This window comes from Eleginops maclovinus, chromosome 23 (genome assembly GCF_036324505.1).
Source record: "Eleginops maclovinus isolate JMC-PN-2008 ecotype Puerto Natales chromosome 23, JC_Emac_rtc_rv5, whole genome shotgun sequence".
Taxonomy (NCBI): Eukaryota; Metazoa; Chordata; class Actinopteri; order Perciformes; family Eleginopidae; genus Eleginops; species Eleginops maclovinus.
The window spans coordinates 22,151,689-22,172,136 of record NC_086371.1 but is presented as its reverse complement, the minus strand read 5'-3'; the positions used below and the strand labels follow the sequence as shown (position 1 = coordinate 22,172,136).

General features: G+C 40.3%; 1 protein-coding gene across 6 annotated transcripts; it reads left to right on the top strand.

Annotated features, from left to right (window-relative positions):
- The first annotated feature begins 300 nt into the window (after positions 1 to 300).
- On the top strand, positions 301 to 16,681 carry LOC134860344 (centrosome and spindle pole-associated protein 1-like). 6 transcript variants are annotated; one of them, XR_010165227.1, is made up of 30 exons: positions 301 to 423; positions 1,201 to 1,327; positions 2,044 to 2,116; positions 2,283 to 2,386; positions 3,332 to 3,397; positions 3,751 to 4,055; positions 4,651 to 4,733; positions 4,868 to 4,964; positions 5,402 to 5,459; positions 6,013 to 6,254; positions 7,040 to 7,161; positions 7,261 to 7,402; positions 7,530 to 7,638; positions 7,852 to 7,890; positions 8,735 to 8,882; positions 8,997 to 9,161; positions 9,970 to 10,082; positions 10,346 to 10,495; positions 10,642 to 10,785; positions 11,440 to 11,553; positions 11,685 to 11,751; positions 12,116 to 12,242; positions 12,851 to 12,987; positions 13,080 to 13,205; positions 13,526 to 13,566; positions 13,664 to 13,724; positions 14,152 to 14,261; positions 14,372 to 14,510; positions 15,011 to 15,335; positions 15,384 to 16,681. XR_010165227.1 is itself a non-coding variant. In XM_063877294.1 (30 exons), exons 1-29 carry the CDS (start codon positions 421 to 423, stop codon positions 15,181 to 15,183), a joined length of 3,360 nt encoding a protein of 1,119 aa, XP_063733364.1. In that variant the 5' UTR covers positions 320 to 420; the 3' UTR covers positions 15,184 to 15,207; positions 15,294 to 16,681. The 6 variants fall into 6 exon arrangements, 2 of the variants coding, with proteins under 2 accessions (XP_063733364.1, XP_063733363.1); XM_063877294.1 differs by having other exon boundaries at positions 320 to 423; positions 1,226 to 1,327; positions 15,011 to 15,207; positions 15,294 to 16,681; XR_010165226.1 differs by having other exon boundaries at positions 322 to 423; positions 1,226 to 1,327.
- Positions 16,682 to 20,448: the final 3,767 nt, after the last annotated feature.

Sequence of the window (20,448 nt, the reverse complement as noted above, 5' to 3'; positions counted from 1 at the left end):
AAAAAAAAGCCGGACATAATTATTAGCTGTTCTTATATTATGGGGGCAAAAACAGGTTTTAAATAAAAAGCTATTCTGAAAACAATATGTCACATATTTCACAGTTATAGTTAATATATAAGATAAAGAGGAAATATAGGGACAAATGCATTGTGAATTAATTGTATTTTGATTTAATCCAGCAAAATAGAATGGTCCTTTTATCTCACAGACAACATATTTCTATTGTTGCGTAATAGTTATCAACTGAGAAATTACATTACAAATGTTTTTATTTTGACACTTACAACCGGAAGTAGTGCACATTTATGATAACGTGCTTGAAATTTTAAGAACTTAGTGGACAACCAAGGCGCCGCCAACAGTTGCTAGTTAGCAAACCTTGCCTTATCCGGTAACGTCCTATTCAACAATCACTCAATGGTAGGTTTTGTTTATGTTAACGAGAATACCACTGAGAGATACCGTAGAAGCGAACGCTTGCCGGTTGAGGAGCTAGTGATTAGCACAGGTTAGCTTTCCTCATTATGGTGTCGTTCTAATTGGCTTTACTTTGGGTTTGCCTCCCTTCAGTTAGGGTTAACATGCTAGCTTACGTAAAGCTTTGTATAGGTTACTTAGCACCAACTCAGTAAGCACTATCTATACAACGTGTTGACATTATTTTGAAAGGTATTTCCTATATTTTTAGTGTATTCATTAAAGCCGCTAAGCTATTATCATTAGGCGGGTCAATGCTATCTGTATGGAATGTGACGCTATCTGGTTCAATGTTGTTGCCTGACAACGGAAAATTAAAGTGACTAGCATTATCGACTTACTTTAAAAACCATATTTAATATCCCTAATAGCAGATCCTAAAGTGTAACTTTCTCGAGTACTTTTCTTCATTATCTCCACAGATAATGTAAAATAAATTGCCTTAAGCCTGTACACAACGGAACAAATATGTTCCAGCTTGCAGGTCATTACATTGATTATCGCTCATTACAGATAACAGGAACTAATAAGTGAAATCCCCTGCTGCTGTCTGCGTTGTTTACATTATGCATGGAGCACAGTTGAAAACAAACTGTATTAATCCTATTGAATATTAGCTCTTACCTTCGCTGGTTAAAATGATAAATTGTGCAATTTGTGTGATTTCTTCATACACCGTTTTATATTATGCCAGACCTGGGTGACATCTTGTGTTTTCAGTTGGGTTGTATGACTCTGCCAAAAGGAGATGGATGACGAGCTGGAGATCTTCATCAGGGAGAGGAAGGCCAGAGTGGCTGAGGATAAAGCCAGTTTGGAACAAGACCCTCCTTACATGGAAATAGAGGTGTGTTAGAAATATGGCTGTATTTAGTCTGATATGGCTCAAAACCAGGCTAGGTTCTGATAAATAACCACTTATAAGGGCTGTGAGATAGGAGAAACTCAAATATGACCATATTTCTTATTATATACCTCTATTGATATTGTAAGGTTGTCTATTAGTGCTTTCACAAACTATTTACCCAATGAAATTGCTGATAATCTGTAATTATGTGGATTTAATTGTCAAGTGAGTAAAGGCAAACAATAGAACAGTTTAAATATTAAAAAACAACTTTGCTATAAGGTAATGAAGCCTTTATAACCATGAAAATACACTTTTCCATATTACGATATGATAAAGCTAAGACCTTTATTGAGTCTCAGATCAGGAAATGTATATAAAATAGATTATTATATAAATTACTATGATGCATGTACATTTATTTATTTTAATTGTGAAATTCTCAGGGATTTAGCCTTTTTGTTTACCTTCCACTGAATGAAACATGATAAAGGAAAAAGAAAGTAAACTTCAATAATTTAATTTAATGTAGAAACTACTGTACACAGAAAACATCCTGCAACACATTTACATTGTAACTGATAAAAGGTGTTTGGTATAGTTTATTTGTATAAAATGTAAATTTATGAAAAGAGCCCTGCATATTATATTCAAACCCAGTGGTTTTAGTTTGAATAGCATTTAATCCTTCATATTCTTCTATTGTTTATTGACAGGCAAAACCCTATCAAACCTATGGGTCTACTGTTAAAGAGAACATCCCTCCCAGGTCTATAACACAGGGGAAAGGTACGGTTCAGTTCCACATTTCACCCCTTAAGTGTTGTATTACATCATTATTTTCACAAAAAAAGCGTCATTTATATTTTCCCCTGTGGTGTGCAATGTTTTTCAGCGTTGTGTTTTTGTTTCTTCACCTTGTGTTCCATTAAATATTGATGGATGTGTTTTTCAGAGGACAGTTGTGGTGTGGGTCTCCCCCTCGGTGTGGAGTATGAGAGGAAGAAACAGAGGCTACAGCACGAGCTCCGGATGGACTACAGGCGCTATATGGCTCAGGTGACTGTCATATACACTTATGCATGTATTGATTCCATCCGATAGCTGCAATAATACAAAACAACAGGAGAACGTCTGCCTGCTCTTCACAATGATCAATAACAGTGAACGGATGATGATTAAAGTAAGGTAAAATAAACAGCCTCACACTGAGCCTGGTTAGTGTTGCCTGACTTTATAAAGTGTGTGTTTTATAAGTGTGTGGTCGCGTTCTAGTCACTTTGCTCAGCGATACTGCTTGTTACTACTTGTACTCGCTGTACTCGCCATGAACTGTTATTGCTCAGGTTAATCTCCCCCCTCCAAAGTAAGCGTGACGTATTGGATCTTGGATCTTGCCGGGCAGCCGAGTGGGGCCAGAAAGATCTGTTTTTTCGGTACTTAAAGCAGGCACCGCTGCGGTGGAAACACGAAAAACCAGATCTTTATTGGGTCCAGCTCTGGCTCCGGGTTGGTGGAAAAACGGCATTACTGCACCTGTTTACACCTGTGTTTAACTGAATCAACAAAACGTAATGGTTCAGTTCAGTGTAAAAGCACAATAGGGTCAATGTATGTTAAAAAAATTACTTAATTAATACCATTAAATTACTACTAGTGGTTAAATTACTAAAGATTCCTTGCTAGATTAATCACTCTTCCTGTTTTTTATCCTGAAATGGCCATATTTCTCTCATATTAAATCTTTCAAAAACGTTTTTTTTTGTTATAAATTGGGCTTTATTAGTTCTATAAGGTAGCTATTACTTTTTCCCAAGGTCTACTTTAAAAACATGAGTGTTTGGGGGAAAAAAACATTACAGAAATACACTATTTACCCTCCACCTGGTTTACTGAAAGGTCAAGTTAAAAATAAAACATTTTTCGTGAACATGGGCGTCTGTTTTTTAGGAAAGAGTTAAAGTCACAATGTTGTGATCCTGATAGTGAAGTTTTATGTTACAGAGGAAACACTTTGACCTAACAAAGCCTGGACCCTTAAATCACCTGGATAACAGGAAGGCTGTCGAGGTAAATGTCTGTTTTCAACAAATTAATGATGTCAGTGGATTTTAAGATTGTGGCTGACAGGGAAATAATGTATTTAAAAAATCCAACTGATTTGAGCATGTTCCATATTTAACAAAGAACCATGACTATTTAACTATCTATTAAATGTAAATTGCAAAAAAGCCCTTTTAAAGAAGTTTTACTTATCTAAAAAGGTGCAATCATCGATATAACAACACACGGTCACTTACATGGAAAGGTTGCCCTCTTGTGGTCAAAAGAAAATAAGATTTGGCTGAAATGTTGATAAATGATTGTGAAACTATCCCTGATGATGGCTAATATCATTCCTCTTTCCCTCACGTTTCCTTAAGCAACACCTGCTTGAAAACCAGGCAGTTGTTCTCTCCAAAGAGCACCCCCCCTCCCGCAGGGACGCAGCCACCCTGACAGAGGACAGCAGGGGGCTGCTCAGGGCTCTGCGCCACGTCGAGGTGAGGCCCCTCTGCTCCGAGGAGGACGAGGAGCCGATCTCAGCTCTCCCCCGTCACTGTGACAGGCTGTCGGACTCCGAGGAGGAGGAGGAAGAGGAGGAGATGATGATGGAAGGGAGGAGGCGCAGACAGATGGGGGCCGAGGCCACTCACGAGAGGAGGAGATTGTATAAGACCGATAACCGGTACGCTCTTGTGTTGACATCATAGTGCTCCCTCAGAGCAGCAGGCTGGCACATCAGCAGAGCAATCCTACTGAACCGTGCAATTTTTACTTCAACTTCTTTTCTTTATATAAATCTTTTTTAATTAACCTTTATAAGACATTTTACTATAAGTTTACTTTAATTATATTTGATGTTGTTTTTTAATCTTTTTATTGCACTATTATGAATTCTATTATTTAAATCTTTTATGTTTTTATACATATCCATAATTCTGATCAGCTATTAGACACTTTAATCATGTTTATATAAATATCTTTAATTTATTTAATCTAATCTCTTAATTATCTGTATTTATTTATTTTCTTTCGACATTTGACTTTACATTTTTATGTCTACATACTTTTTTTTTGAAGGATTTTTTAATTCTTTAACTTATGTCTAAATAAACATTTCAATTCTTTACTCTGTTTTATTTGATTTTTTTCATTCTACACAATAGCAACTGTCAGGACACCCAATTTTCTATTTGGATTAATACATTATTCTGATTCTGATGAAATAGATGACAATATTTGACCTTCTCTCTCTCTGTATTTGTGTGTGTTTTTCCCAGGGAGAACAGGGAGAATCTAGGCAGAGGATCAAGAGCACTGACCAAAGATGAGGACCGTGAAATAGTCACCGGACTTATAATCGGTTAAAAGACATTGTTTTTTTCATCTATACAGTACACTGCATGTGTCGTTACTTCTGATAGGACAGATATAATCAGGTGTTTGGTTGATAGAGAATTGTTACGCCTTCTGTAAATAAGTGTTCTATTCTTCCAGGAGCATCTAATACAGAAGATGCCTTACGGAGGAGGAAGGAGCGCTACAGGCAGGAGCTGCAGCAGCAGATTGCTGAGCAGCACATGAACAAGAAGAGGTGTGCTCACTCATTCCTCTCTGCACATGTACAATGTAACACCTGAAGAACTTTCATGTTGAAGGCTGACTCAATTTCACAGAGACATGTATCAATCACATTTCAATCACATTTATTTATAAAGCACATTTAAAAATAAAGTGCTGTTCAAAACAGAGCAAGACGCTGACACAACATTTATCATAAGATCAATAAATAAATAAAAGAAAGAAACAAGAAGTGTGTTTATAACCTGGATTTAAAACACTCAATGGAGGGGGCCCATCTGATAGGGAGGGGGATGTTGTTCCACAGTCTTTGGGCCTCAATAGAGCAATTGAGGAGAGGACTTAACCTCAGCACGTTCTCTGGTTGAACATCTCTGTGGAGGAGTGTTATTAAATGCTAAGCTTGTGACTCGCAATGAAAATAACTCGATATGTTTGTCTTTGTTTCAGGGAGAAAGATTTGGGGCTGAAAGTTGCTGCAACCGGGGCTTATGATCCTGAGAAACAGGTCAGTCAGGTCCTTTAGATTGGGTCAGGAAGATAGTCGATTAATTTTTAAATTCACTGACTTTTTATAAGTTTTTCTTTATTTGATACCAGATTTATAGAGATGTTTTAATTTATCAGACAAGAACTGGACATAAGACAGTATAGAAACAAATATTCCAAAATACGACATAATAAACGGACAGATAGATCTACAAAAAGTTGGTAGAAAGAGGAAGAAAACAGGGTTCCCCATAGTATGTTTAAGCATTAATAGGACAGACCACCTGTTAAGGTATTATCCCATAATGCTTGATCAGATGGGCTCTTTATGAACTGTTATTAACAGGTCTAGCTATTAACGGCAGGAAAATCGGAGTCATCTCAAACTCAGAATAAACCAAAAATAGCAATTGTAGAAGATTCCTGGAAAAGTCCAAAAGGATGACCCGAAAAAAGGGGCATTTTCAATAGTTGTTGAAAAATAAATAAGGAGGGATGTCTAAAAAATCATCATACATGCTGTCTACATTATATTTGTTTATCTTTCAATTTTGTCTCCATCCACAAACCAGCCGGACAGGATCAGACAGTTCGGGCTGTGCAGGAGGGGTTACCCGGGGGAGAGTGACGGCGCACTCAGAGCGCCCCGTAACAACGTGAGGACGGGAGTCAAAGAGCGAGAGACGCCTCTTCCCCCTGAACTGCCCCACGTGGCCTTCCAGTCCCCCCTGCTGGAGTACGGCTCCACCCTCAGCCTGTCCCCCAACAGCCAGCCTGCCGCCCCCTCCTTCCCCAGAGCCGTGGACACTTCCAGGTATCCCTCTCACTTAAACATCAAGATATAATGTTCAGGATTTTAGTCTCGGTTGATTTGATAACACGTGTAGTGCAGTTCAAGCTAAATAAAAACAAAAAAGGAGCCCAAAGAGTGTTCAGCTTTAATTTTAATATAAGAAAAAGCTCACCATGGTTTCCCTACCTCTCTTAATACTCCTTGCAGTGTTTAGAGCTGATTAAACATTAAAAATTGCCATAAATCACACGTGAGCGCATTTCCTGTGACCTTTTCACAATAAAAGGGACCCTTCATTTCAACAATGTTTCCATTTAACTCGAGGAGATCGACTACTGAACAGTGAGGGTGATATTTGTTTAATAGTTTAACTTTTTAACATCACAGTAGTATTGTTGCATAGATGTTCTGTATTCTTAGCATAATTAATTTACATCTTCTGAAAGCTTAAAACACAAATAAATACTAGATATTTTCATTGATTGGAGGCTTGCACAATTTTCATGTTGAGCTGTAAGGATTCTAACACACAAGTACTGAAAGCAGAGTTTCCTGATCATCTTAAGGAATTAAAGACTTTTATTTTTGTTAACTTGTTGCTGAGTCCTTTATCATGTTATTTTGAGTATAAATTAATGGTCAGCCTGGTAGGATTTTGAGCTAAATATATCATACTGGGTCGCTTTTATCAGATTACATAAGGTAAAACACCTACATCTTCAGATAAAACCAGAAACATCAGATCTGCAGAGACTTTAGGATTAAACAATATCAGTGATTGTTTGATATCTACGTTGTGTCTCCAGAATCCCTATGTTTCCTCCTCATCCTCCTTCAACTGTCAGTGAGGCGTTCAGGAGCCCATATGGAGAGCCCCATCACTACTATGGCTCCAGAAACCTGCTGGAGCCCAACATGGCCACCTACTGTAAGCTCCTCTGTTAGATGTATGTCACACTTTAGGTACACAAAAGGTTAGTTACATGTAGCATTTTCTTCATTATTTTAACATGTTGGATTTTTCCAGACGGTCAATTGGCTGCTCCCGGTGCTGGCCTACCCATGTCCTACTGGAACCTTCCACCAGGGAGAGCTCTGCCCAGCCAGTTAGGTCACCACAGCCCTCACAGCCAGCACAGTGGGAGCAGCTGCCCTGAGCCTCCAGCACAGTAAATATCTCCTCTTCACTTCTTACTACTGTGGGCTGCGCGCAGGATCAGACACTTCCATAAAAAGGACACGTTAACAGGACAAAACTACATAGTGATGGTGTTTCTGGTTTTCTTTTCCTGACAGGCTGGGCAATGAGACTGCTGCTGGCTCACACGTCAGAGTTTACCCTTCAGACAGATCCAAGTCCACCAGAGAGAGGATTCTGAGCTACAGGGAGGCATTGAAGAAACAGGTAGTCTAAACCTCCACTACCATATCCAGCCTTTTAAAATATATTTTTCCGCTCTTGACTCGATGTCAGGACTGTTAGGGATGCACTGACGTATAAATGAAGGTTCAACTTCCTTTGCTTGGATCCTGTTACAACATTGTAAGGGAGGAGAAATAAAGTAGTAACCGGTAGCTTTTAACTTTCACTGCATCCTAGTCTGTGATATGTTGACAGGAAGCGCCCATGGAAGGGAACAGCCAGCTTTACAACCAGGTAAAATTAAACAGAGTTTAGAGTCAGAGCTGTAGTGTAAGTTTCCCCCATAGACAGTTATTAATGTGTAAATAGAGTTAGCTGTATAAGTGTTCTGATATCTCCTCCTGTTCTGCTGTTACTCTATATCCCAGTGCCTCCTGCATCCCATCCCAGTCCTTCATGACTTCCTCTAGTAGCTTTTTTCTGAAGATTAACAATCCTCTACTACGCCTTTTTAAACTTGCATTTTTGTGCTACATTATCACAAGCTTTACACACATGAAGTACTTTGTTTGTTGGACTGATGCTTGAAATGTATTTTGTTGCTGTAATGTTATTAATACAAATATCTCTACATTAGGACATCACAGAGTGTATTATTATGCTTCTATCAATACATAGGCCAACATAAAGGACATCAAATTGACAAGGTAAGAGTGGTGAGAATACAAATGTTGTGTTCTTAAACTAGAAGCATAATGCCAATATGGCGTCATTTCAGTTTTAAAGCTGAATAAACACGTAAGCCGAAACAAAAAAATGGGTTTGAGATGATTACCGTGACCCAAACCTCTATTGCAGAGTTTCAGGTGCCAGAAAAATCAGAAACTCTGTGGTCCCGTGCTCTGTGCCTTGTGGGATACCTGCATCTGTTCAGTTGCACCTGAAATCTACATTTGACATTATATTGAAACCAAATTTGTAAATGAAGTTGCAGTGTCAGTTTGAGGTTATTTTAGTTGTGCAAAGCAGGAGAAGATGATGTTGTGTGTAACATTAGCTGCTGATTATAACATGTATTTGTGTTTAGAAGTGAACAACACATGAAAGGGTTATGATGTAACGTACATCTGTTCTGTAGATCCAGGAGCAGCAGGAGCAGAGGCGAGTGGAGAGCGAGGAGAGGGAGCGGTACGAGGCCAAGCTAGAAGCCGACATGAAGAAGCACCAGCCCTGGGGCCGGGGGGGAGGAGGAGCCCCCCTAAGAGACTGCACTGGAAACCTCATTGGTGTGTACTGTCTGTATTATACCACACTGTGAAAGGTATTGCTTCCCGTTTCATCTTATTTCTTGAAAGTAAAATAAACAAACTCTGATCCCTCCCTCCCTCTCTCGTGGCCAGCGGACCTGAACCAGATGCACAAAGTGAACGAGGAGGCCTACATGAACCCGGAGCAGTGGCAGAGGAGAGCCACGGCCTCCCGGGCAGAGCTGCCGGACCCCAGTGAGAGGGTCTCTGGTACTGTAGCAGAGCGCAGCAGCCATGACACCAATGACAGGCTCTCTGGTACGGTAACTGTCTCTCCTCCCTACGTATTAGTGCCTGTAACTTTTTTTTAATATGGAGGTACTACACAGCGATATACTGTAGATACTCAGCAATTCAATAGTTCAGGTATTTGAGAAAACCAAGAGCAACAACATATATTTTATTCAGATTTATAGGCTTAAAAAGGTGGTGACTCCTTCATTTTAAAAGCAGTCAATAATTCAGAATGTGTCCCATTCCCAATTTATTTAGATTTCTGTAAACATCAAGTGTCCACAGATCAAAAGAATAAAACAGGTTTTGAAAAATGAATTAACATTGTTGTGTGAAGTCAATTGCTCAATGTCTGATATCTGTTTGTCAAGCATTGTTTGCTGTGGTTGTTTTTGTTGCTTTGATTGATACAAAATAATTTGCCATCTGTATTTGTTTAGTTTTTACCCTTTTGAAATGCCAAAAACGCTCCCTGACGACAAGGTGCATTTCAAGATAATAAATAGAGGTTTAGTCCGTATGCCAGGTGCCATTAATCCTCAGTTGCTGTGAAACAAGCCTTTTTAACTGTCTCGGAGCGTGATCAAAAGAGTGATTCATAACTGATATGTAATTCGATAGCTTATTTATTTTACAAGAAAAGATGGTCAAAATAAACAGGAAGTTGTGTGCAATATCAAAGGTCTATTACTATACGTCTGTTGAGCTCAGGGATGGAAGAAAATAAAAGCCTAGACCTGTCAAAACAGGATCACAGCTCTGATGTCCTCAGCTACTGCTTACTGAGAGCTTTATTTGACTTGAATATCTTCATTTTTATTTTTCCTTGCAGGTTTCCACCCTGTCCACACCCCTCAGTTTGCCCGAGGCAGTGTGTTCTCCAACCAGCCCACCCAGCAACAGCTCCACGAGCAGGACAAGTACAAAGCTTACCTCAAACAGCAGGTATACCTTCAACTCCTGACTGACTTATATCAGTGGTGTCATTCTGGCAGGCTTTGTCCCTTCTGCTGTCAGACAACCTTCCCGTGCTCTTACGGTTCTATAGAAATGAAGCTAGTGGCTTGTTGACAAAAGTAAACTAGAGGAGACCAGAACAAAACAGAAAGAGGTTTATTTTGTGCATTACTAGTCATTTGGTTCCGCCTGAAAGTAAAGGTTGTTTGGGGGTTGGGTTGATGGGTTTCTGAATCTGCGTTTGTTTCCAGATTGATGAGAAGATGCTGAAAAAGGCGGAGGAGAGGGAGCAGATGAGGCTGGAGGAGGAGAAAGAGGAGAAGAGGCTGGCGGAGCAGAGAGCTCGCATCCAGAGGGAGTACGACCAAGAGCAGGAGAGGAAGCAGCGCAAGGATATGGAGGTGAGGAGGGTTCACACTATGATTAATAATTGCTCCTGATCCCTCAATTATTAAATAAACAAGACTACGGGAAGATCTGATACATATTTACTCTTCATTAAATGTTGCTTAAGGTTAAAATGTACTCTTTTCTGTGCGTGTCTCAGCAAAAGGTGAAGAATGAAGAGCTGACTCAACTGGCTGAGCAGAGGAAGAAAGAGGTGGAGAGGAAGAAGAAGGAAGCGGAGGAGAAGGAGAGGGAGGCAGTGAGGAGGCAGTATGAGAGGGAGAGGCAGGCCCGGGTGGAGGAGGTGAGTTCACTGACGCAGGAAAATATTCCAATTGTTATTAAGGTTTTTGAAATAATGTCTAATTTAAATTATTTTAACATTCAAAGAGAGATAGTGTAATTATTTTTAATTTAATGAGAACATATATTCTAAAAGACTTTGTTTGGCACAGGTCCTTGAACTTTTGCAAATATGGCGCCTCCTGTGATTTGGATATTTCAATAATCTATATTACGCTTTCATTAAAATAGTTTTCCTCCTGTGGCGCCTACAAGGGCAGGCTGCTGTATGAATAGATAATGACAAAATGGATAAAGTGCACATTTTTGTGGTGCACATTTTTTAGATGACTTTATGTACATATTTAGGCTTTATTGGATATTTTATTGGACATTTGACATTCGTTCAGTTTTGTTTATCATTTTAATTGCATTTAAATGATTTAACAATCTAAATGTCTGTTTACAACTATGAGTGTTATAAACAATGAATTACATATTTATATCAATATAACAATCAATCAACGATATATAAATGCTAAATAGGGGGGTTCTAAGTAAGAGCAGCTGATTTCTCACTATTATGAAACAGACTGAACATTTGATTCCCCGTTAACGCTGTCTTTTAGCCGCCTTTTTATACTTTAATGCAGTGAATGTGTGTCTGTGTCCTTAGGTCTACAGGGAGCCCTCCCCTCCGATCCCCACCCTGCAGAGGAAACATGGACGCCAGCAGTACGCCCCCAGACCCCCCTCTGTGGACAGCCAGCAGTCCTCTGCCCCCCTGTCTGTGAGTCTCACACAAACTTGGGATAAACATTGTGTCTTGTGTAACAGAAGATGTGTATTCAGAAAACTTTCCTGGATGTGTTTCCTCCCCTTGAGGTCTCTTTGTTTTTCATACTTGTATCTGTGTTTCAGGAGCGCTCGTTGTCGGGCCTGCAGTCCCCTCCTGTCCCCGCCCGACGGAATCAGCTCCGAGCCGCAGGTACAGGGAAAATAACCATAAGAATTAGAAAGTTATAATGTTTGACGATAATTACACACAATACACAAAACATTATTATTGACCCTTCAGGTAAATATGACAAGTGATGAGAATCAATCTTTCATCCTTTATCTGTTACCTGTATCCTACAAAATATTGCTAATCCTTTTTTTGAATGTTATTGTATTTCATTTACAGTGTAACCACATCCTTCCTTTTTAAATGCAAACAAATGCAGAGACTTATAATATGCTTTTACAGGTAGAACAACTTCCACTTCCTGGATCATTGCCTCAATGTTTCACTCTCTGTGACATTACGGTATCAATTGTATGTGTGTGTGTGTGTGTGTGTGTGTGTTCAGGTGGCCAGCGTGAAGTGTACAGCGAGCTGTCAGCGCTGCGCCGGCAGCTGCGCAGTGAGCAGAAGCGTCTGCAGGACTGTCTGCAGCATGGAGAGTGGGAGGAGCTAGAGTCTCCTCTGAGTGACAGGTCAGAGTCACACATAACTCACTGAGAGCTTGTGAGACTTATCACAAAGTGTTTGCGGACATGATTATACATGTAAAGGATCCTGACCTTCAGGGCTGAATCAACATCCCACATCCCATAGAGATACTTGTAGTTGTGGATATGTTGCTGTGATCAATTAGATGATTTAAATCACTTTTAATCATCAACTGGTTGTGCTTTTTATTCTGCTACTTTAGGTTACATAGAGGGGTGAAAGAATAAGTCCCAAAACACAAAAGTAGTTTTGAGAAATTAGTCTTGAAGTCAATGTTATTTCAATGTGTTTCTGTTTAGATGCCTTTATAAATAAAATAGCCATTAGCTATTCATTGTGGTGATTGCATTTACACTTCATAAACACAAAGTGGTGTTAGTATGTGGAGATTATCCTGCTGTACAAAACGTGTAAGTGTCATAAAACCCGTGTTTGCCACAGAGCTTATTCTCTGCAATATTCCAAAATCCCATTGCTGTTAGTTTAGGGAGCCATTTCAAACTTCCGGCTTGGCCTATAAAAAGGCCTCATCTCTGCTCTACTGATAAACTATAGAGTAAATTTGTATGTGTTCTTGTCTTTATTGATGCAGACGGGAGCGACCCCCGGTGGACGTGTTTGACATGGCCAGGCTGCGGCTCCAGGCTCCGGTCCGAAGGCCTAACTCCAGAAATCCAGAGCCCAGAAACCTGCAGCGAATCCACGACTCCCTTCAGCTCAAATACACCGGTAACACACTCTAACAGTGCTCATTTACTGCCCTACAACACCACTTCATTATCATTGACCTGTCTGTGTGTGTGTGTGTGTGTGTGATTCAGACAGGGAGTCCAGGCTAGGCTTCAGTGAGGTTCCTAAACTGGAGGAAATGGGCGTGGCCAGCAGGAGGAGGCGGGGCTACAGGGATCCGTTTCAGCAGAGCAGCCAGATGTCTACGGCCCAGGACGGTCAGAACTCAGTATCCATCTGAGATTTATCTGTGGAAACGTTTTATTTTCTAGTCTGTTTACATGTTTACACAATTCTGAAATATCTGTCTTTGAGCCTCGAGCAGAAAAGTTTCAACCAAACTGAGCTAAAACTCACACCTGCATCAACAAGCTTTAACACTGAAGTTAAGCTTAAAAAACCTAAAAGAAAACTTGATTTACACCTGTGACAACATGCTTTTTTCCTGATTTACAGAGGAAGGTCGCATGTTTATGCCATTTAACTCGGGTCTATGGCAATTGATTTATATTTACGGTGCGTTTTTGTCGTGTTGCAGATTATTTTGACCTGTCACCGTTACATCAGAATGAATATTTGGTAAGTCATTTGGTTTAAATCTTATTTTATATTAACTGTAATAACTATTATCTAGCTTTAGAGGTGGATTGGGTACCAATTTGTGTTTCTGTTACAGAGAAGTGCTATGGGGGGGTCTGCAAGAGGATCACTGCTGGAGTCAGAGAGCGCTTTCATCGGTAAGACCGCCATTCTGCAGAACTGGTGATGAGAGGATTCTTACTGCAGTAAGAGTAGTGAGAAACGTACAAGACTTCTTTTCCCCAGACATTTTGACACGAGTGCACACTTCCCGTCCTCTTGTTGTTTTGCCTCGCTGTAGTTGTTGGTGTATTGGCACCGTCGGCTATTTACGTATTTTCCTCTTGGATTCATGCTTACACTCTGGCACCTGGTCGCTTCCTTTATACAAAAGTTGAAGCCAAGAAATATCCCAAACACAGCCAAATAAAGAATTCAGGCAGGGGGCTGCAGGGTCTCTGCAGATACAGACAGAGCAACACACTCCTAGAGGGCAATGATACCCTTCTTATTGTGCCTTTTCAAATTTAAAGTAGAGCAGTGGAACTAAAATGCCTGGGACTAATTCAGCTCTTGTGTGTTCAGACCGCCTAGGTGAAGCATTCCCTGTGCCACACACCCCCGAGCTTGCAAAAGCCCCTCAGCTGTCGGCCAGGGAGAGGAGGAGGCTGGCCAAACAGCCACAGTGCACACAGGTACCACACACACACACACACACACACACACACATTATTTAATTATGGAAGATGCAACATTAGTTTTTCTTTAATCACAAAGTGTTATTGCCGTCCTCTGCTTGTGTCAGGATGGCGCAGCTTCCAGCCAACACGAAGAATACTCGACCCACTCAGTGGACAGACTGCAGCAGGAAGTAGAGCCCCGCGGCGATGGGAGGAGCTACAGGACAAGTCGCCTCAAGGCTCTTATTCATCGTGGCACAGCAGGTACAACTTGAAAGATTCAGTTCTGGTGTTTTTATTCATTCTAAGTAATTATTGCAGGAGTGCAAATCTCCGGAAAGCAGTTTTCCAAGACTATAGAGTATGTTATTCGTAGATGTCTGAATACAAATTCTACACAAGGGCTTTAATGGGTTTCAAAAGCACAGCTGTCTTTAAATACAGCAAATACAAGTCCTCTAGGAAAGTGCTACTTCTACTTAGAGGAAGAATAATGTCCCCATTTATTTAGACATTAAATACAGTTCAAGGATTTTGAGTGTTCTCAAGACGAATGATGCTTTTTGGAGTCTTCTCTTTCCTGAAGTGTGTTTCGTGGGATTTTGTGCCTGTAAATGGTCTGCAAAGGCTAAAATCCCTGCCCAGCCCTGCCTGAAATGCCTCCATTGGACTCCTTTGTTTACTACCGTAACATAATGACATCACTGTCAAACTCGCGCTTCTATTTTGTCTGTGTTAACTGTCTCCCTGCCCCCGTTCTTTAGCTCCAGAGGATTTATCTGACGACGACGGCTCCCCTCCCGGGTTTTCTCTTCACAACGGGAACCGTAGAGGCTCCATTGACACGGTCGCCACAGATCCCTGGATGCGGCCAGGAACATCGGACACACTGAACTGTTTGGACCGACCATCCAGGAGGGAGCGCTTGGTGACGTAGCACTGGGTCCATACGAGACTGGAGGTGCCTTCTTCTTCTGGCTTCTTTTGCTAACACCGCTGTCCCTCTGTCTTTGAAATCATGAGGTCTTTGTGGTTTTCACTCACCAGTGCTGTGCCCACTCAAGAGATGCCTTAAACAGCATGCTGGGCCTGTGGTTATCCGGCAGCGAAAGTGACCTGCAGGACAGCATGCATGACTCTGCACTCTCTCAGGTCCCCGGCAGTACACCTGCACACGGACAGAAATTCCTCCATAGTCAGATAAGATGGCTTTGTGATGGATGGACCCGTCAATATGAACGTCTGAAAAATGAAGGTCATGGGTATGTACTCTTGTTAAATAACTGTTTACGTCTCAGACATCAAATATCTGACGTCTATTTTATAAATGATTAAATTATGTCTTAAATAAATTATTTTAAATACATCAACTGTGAGATGGGGTTCTTTGCATCCTTTTGAAATTAAATAAATCTACATCTGCTAATAGCCTGCTATTCTTTCTATGCCAACTAATAACTAGGTGTATAAATCTCTACATTTGCAAACTCGAATCAGGAATTAAAAACCCTGCGTTTACAAATAGTGCTTCCCCTTTCATTAATCCGTGTATAGCATGGCTTTTGTTTTTTTATAATACACGGTAGTTTGATATTTGTACATTTACACTCGGAATATTGATACCACTCTCTGCCCTGTCTTTGATAAACACATAAAGCCAGGAGTTAAGTTTTGCTTCAACGAAAAAGAAAAATCCACACTAATTATTTAAAAGTGAATTAAATACTAAAACAAACAAGCAGTAGTTCACTTGCGTGTTAAAGATCAGACCTCTGCACCCCATGTAATGCATCATCTGAAAATAGCAATGCTTTATTGTCAAAGCCAAATAAAGTAGTATTATGTCTAAAAATTGCACTCTCCTTAACGATTCCAAAATTGCTAACACCAAAGCACCTCTATTGAATCTGATATACTCAGAGTGAAACTCAGCTCACATCTCCAAAACTATGAACACATTGGAGCTGGATGGACATGAAAGAAGAGAATCCGGTCAATATCAGTCATCCATGGGATCACAATGTGTTGACAACGCGTGCCGATTTACCTCCATCATCCGGACATTGAGACTTAAGCACAGGTACGTAACCACATTTATCTACTTTGATCATTCAATGTCATACAATTTACAAATGAACAAGAATACTGCAACAACAAAAAAAACTACATGACTACACTAACCAACTGCTATGTATGTTTTTTTCCGGAGACTGATAAACAAAGACATGCCTGTGGAAGGGTTCAAATGTTCAGTGAGGCACAGGAAACTTCAGTAATGAACGGCAAGTAATATATAAGATTACAAGAGATTCAAAGTCACATCTGAACAGAATTTTCCACAACATCTGTAGCAGCTTCACAGGGCGCCCTTTGAAAGAAATTCTGAAGAACCGAAGAGCTGAGACTTGAATGTGTAGAAGTTGTAGGGAGAGGAAGAGCCATTGTTGCGTCATAAAGACGAGAATACTCATCTTTTCCGCCATTGTGTCAACCAATCACTTGTAATTTTCCCTCCATCGTTCTTTGTCCCACTCAGTACCCTACCTCTGTTCTCTGTCTCACTCATATACACACACACACACACACACACACACACACACACACACACTGTCTTTCCTGCCTGAATGAGTACCGTCTCTCTCGTTCCGTCTGTCTGTATGAGTGATGACCTTCTCAAGCGCTGGATAGGAAGGAGGATAGAAGCCATCTAAACTCTGCTACGCCCCCATTACTCAACCAGACACCCCAGTGTCCATATACATACACACACTTGCACAAACACACACATACACTACACCCCACTCAGCATTACAGTGACTCAGGAAGACCACAGCAGCATAGCATGGCTAACAACTTTATCCAAAAACTGAGTGTCCAGGTAGAAACCTCCTCAGCTGGTTGAAACTATTTATTGCTCCAAACTAATTTTATGGTCCTTAAATTTCCCAGAGCCCGTCCCAAAACTCAAGAGGAGACCAAGAAAGAATGATCCGGTACAACTGGTGCCTTTATTGAATCCTACATTTTCCATTTTGGAGCAGTGGAACAACCTGTAACATTAATTAAGTTATCCACTAATTTTGTTTTGGCTAACATGTTAGAAAGCAGTTCCATAATTACACATCCAGCATTAGCGGTAATTCAGAGGCACCTTTCAGCTCAGTTTTGGTCTCTACTTACTTCTGAGGGAAATATCTGGCCCTCTCGCTGCTCAACATTCAGTTTTGTTCACTAGCTATCTGCTAGCTTTTCCAAAAAACAGCTGCTTGCTTCATTAAACTTTGGGGATAGCGAGGGAGTGAACCAAAAAAGTATTAGGTTTCATAGAGTAAAACCAAAAAAGAACTGAAAGGCGCTAAAATGGTCCGTAGAGCTGAAGGGAAACTTTAGAGATGATAGTGATAGTTTGTGGTCAATGGTGCATTGTTAATATAAAACCATAAACTAAAAGTGCAGATCTGTTAAGGCCTTGCCCTTTCTCACAATGTTAATGAAAAGGAAAAATATATGTATCCCCTCCCCCCTTCTGAGTAAACAAAAATAGCTATTTTATAACACGCAAGCATTTTACTGACTCAAAGCCCTGCTGGTGTACATCTCTGTAATTTCCCACTAATGTATGCAGACGCATTTTTATTAAAGCCTCTCATGCCTTACTTTATATTTCACATCCTAATAAAGAACCATGCCAGCAGAAACAGACAGCCCTCCCACCATGCTGGCTCTATTTTATACTACATAGAGGAGTATTTGATCAAGATTGTGTGTTCGCACTTCCTCTTAATTTACCTACTGATGGCTTCATTGCCACTGTAGTAATTCATGTGTGTTTACATGTGTGTCATTGCAGAGAAAACACAGCGTATGTAAAGGACTTCAGTGCTCGTGTTGGACAGTATGTGGAGGATCTCATTCATTCTGGTCAGCTTTCTGAATCCTTGATACGGCTAATGAACGCCATAGCTCACTTATGTTAATCAGTCTCTTGAATTAGCCTGCCAGTGGAGTGGCCTATTAGTGGAGATCACAGCGTAATGGATGATGCACGGCCCACTACCGTCTGTGAGTGTTTCCATGTGCAGTGTCTTTTTTAGTTAAACGTTTGTGTACAGCTATGTGTGTGTTTGAAGGAATGGTGCCAGTGAAGCATAAAAACAAAGAAAAAAGTATTATAGTTCAGTCATTAAATGTTTTTCTTTGATGAGAGGTTCGTGTTTATTTAGAATACCTTTAAATAATTATCCATCTGTTTAGATTTTTACAATGTCCTTAAATAACAGGAGTTTCAATAGCTTAAAGCTAGTTAGACTTATTTTAATACCACTCAGAATAACGTTTATGAGCATTTTTCCTGCAATTCTTCATGTCATCCACATCTGCTTGATGTTTATGTGAGATGAGTTCGGTAAATAATTCTCAAGAAGACCAGATGTCAACAGATATTTCGAGATTTAACAGAGCAATGTCAAAAAACGATTTAGGAAATTTAATTTCCTTTTTCTTAGCATATTTGAGAGTTTTGAAATACTTATTAAAGACGTTTTAATATAAATTAAGCGTTTAATATTCTTATAGAATAACATGTTCTATAAGAATATAATTCTTTTGGCCGTCGTATAGCTCAGTGGGTAGAGCAGGCGGCCTGAGTCCCTTTGCCGCGCGTCTTCCCCTCTGTCTCCCCGTTTCTGAACTGCACTGTCACTGTATTACAGTGTACAAAATTCTAAAAAATATATATACATTTTTTTTCTCCATCACCAATGGAGAAAAAAAACAAACACAATCATAGTCCTCTGTTGATGGGATTTCTTGATAAAGCAGTTTATTTGTAATTGCATTATTGGCAGCTACACTCCAAAAAAATATATTGTTTTAATATTACTGGATGTTGAATGTAGAAGCCAAAAGAGTATTGTCCCAATTCAACAACATTCTTTTCTATCTGTTTAATTTCCAGTTGGTTCCTTATGTTTGTTAGAATAAGTGATTTCCCTGTCCCACCACTGGATGGCAGTATTGTATTACCCGGAATAACTGAGGCACCATAATTAGCAAGTCTCTCTCCAAACAGCAAACGTGAGATAAGATATTCACTCACATGAGCCAACCGGAATCCTTTCAGTAGTATGACTGGAAATAAGAAAATGTATTTAAATGTATTCAGATTGAGACTGTAAAATATGCTAGATGGTCTCATTGCACTCCATCACAGTCTTTCTTTCTACATTTCTTAGACTCACTTTTCCCTTCTTCTTCTTTTTCTTTTCCCACTCCTTATGTTTGGTATCTCCTCTCTCCATCAAGTATAGCCAGGAAGCATCGAACTACATTTTGGATCAATTTTTTGATCATTCAATACAACATCACTGCTACGCCCAATTTAGCTCTCTCTCACACACACACACACACACACACACACACACACACACACACACACACACACACACACACACACACACACACACATTTGTGTTGCCTATCCCTTATGTTACCTCTGGGATGCCGCTGACAAATGACAGCGCTACTCGTCTGCCAACCCTGACTCTCTTGCTCGGCAGGGTGTGTGTGTGTGTGTGTGTGTGTGTGTGTGTGTGTGTGTGTGTGTGTGTGTGTGTGTGTGTGTGTGTGTGTGTGTGTGTGTGTGTGTGTGTGTGTGTGTGTGTGTGTGTGTGTGTCTGTGTCTGTGTCTGTGTCTGTGTCTGTGTCTGTGTCTGTGTCTGTGTCTGTGTGTGTGTGTGTGTGTGTGTGTGTGTGTGTGTGTGTGTGTGTCTGTGTCTGTGTCTGTGTCTGTGTCTGTGTCTGTGTCTGTGTCTGTGTCTGTGTCTGTGTGTGTGTGTGTGTGTGTGTGTGTGTGTGTATAAAAAGTGGTTTTGGGACGCAGGGATACAGAGGGGAGAATTGGCAATATTCGAGCCCTCTGATTGGTTGAAGTGAACATCCTGCAGAGTTATGGATTTTTGACAGAAAAGATAGTTTGCTTGACCATGTTACCCAGCTGACTGAAACAGTTATTTTTTTTCAATTCAAGTACAAACCGAATACATGCGCTGGTAAAAATCTTTTATTTGGCTGTTTATGGATTTTTCTCGGTGGGGTATGCGAACAGAGGAAAACAACAGCATATAAAAGAAGAAGAGGAGCAGGAGGTAGAGATAACAATGAGGGAGGTTAAAGCTGCTAAATGCAAGACCTGTATTTGGAG

Coding starts and splice junctions, on each gene's coding strand:
- LOC134860344 (XM_063877294.1), top strand. Junction 11,752..12,115: donor GAATCAGCTCCGAGCCGCAG/GTACAGGGAAAA, acceptor GTGTGTGTTCAG/GTGGCCAGCGTGAAGTGTAC. Junction 13,725..14,151: donor GTCAGAGAGCGCTTTCATCG/GTAAGACCGCCA, acceptor TTGTGTGTTCAG/ACCGCCTAGGTGAAGCATTC.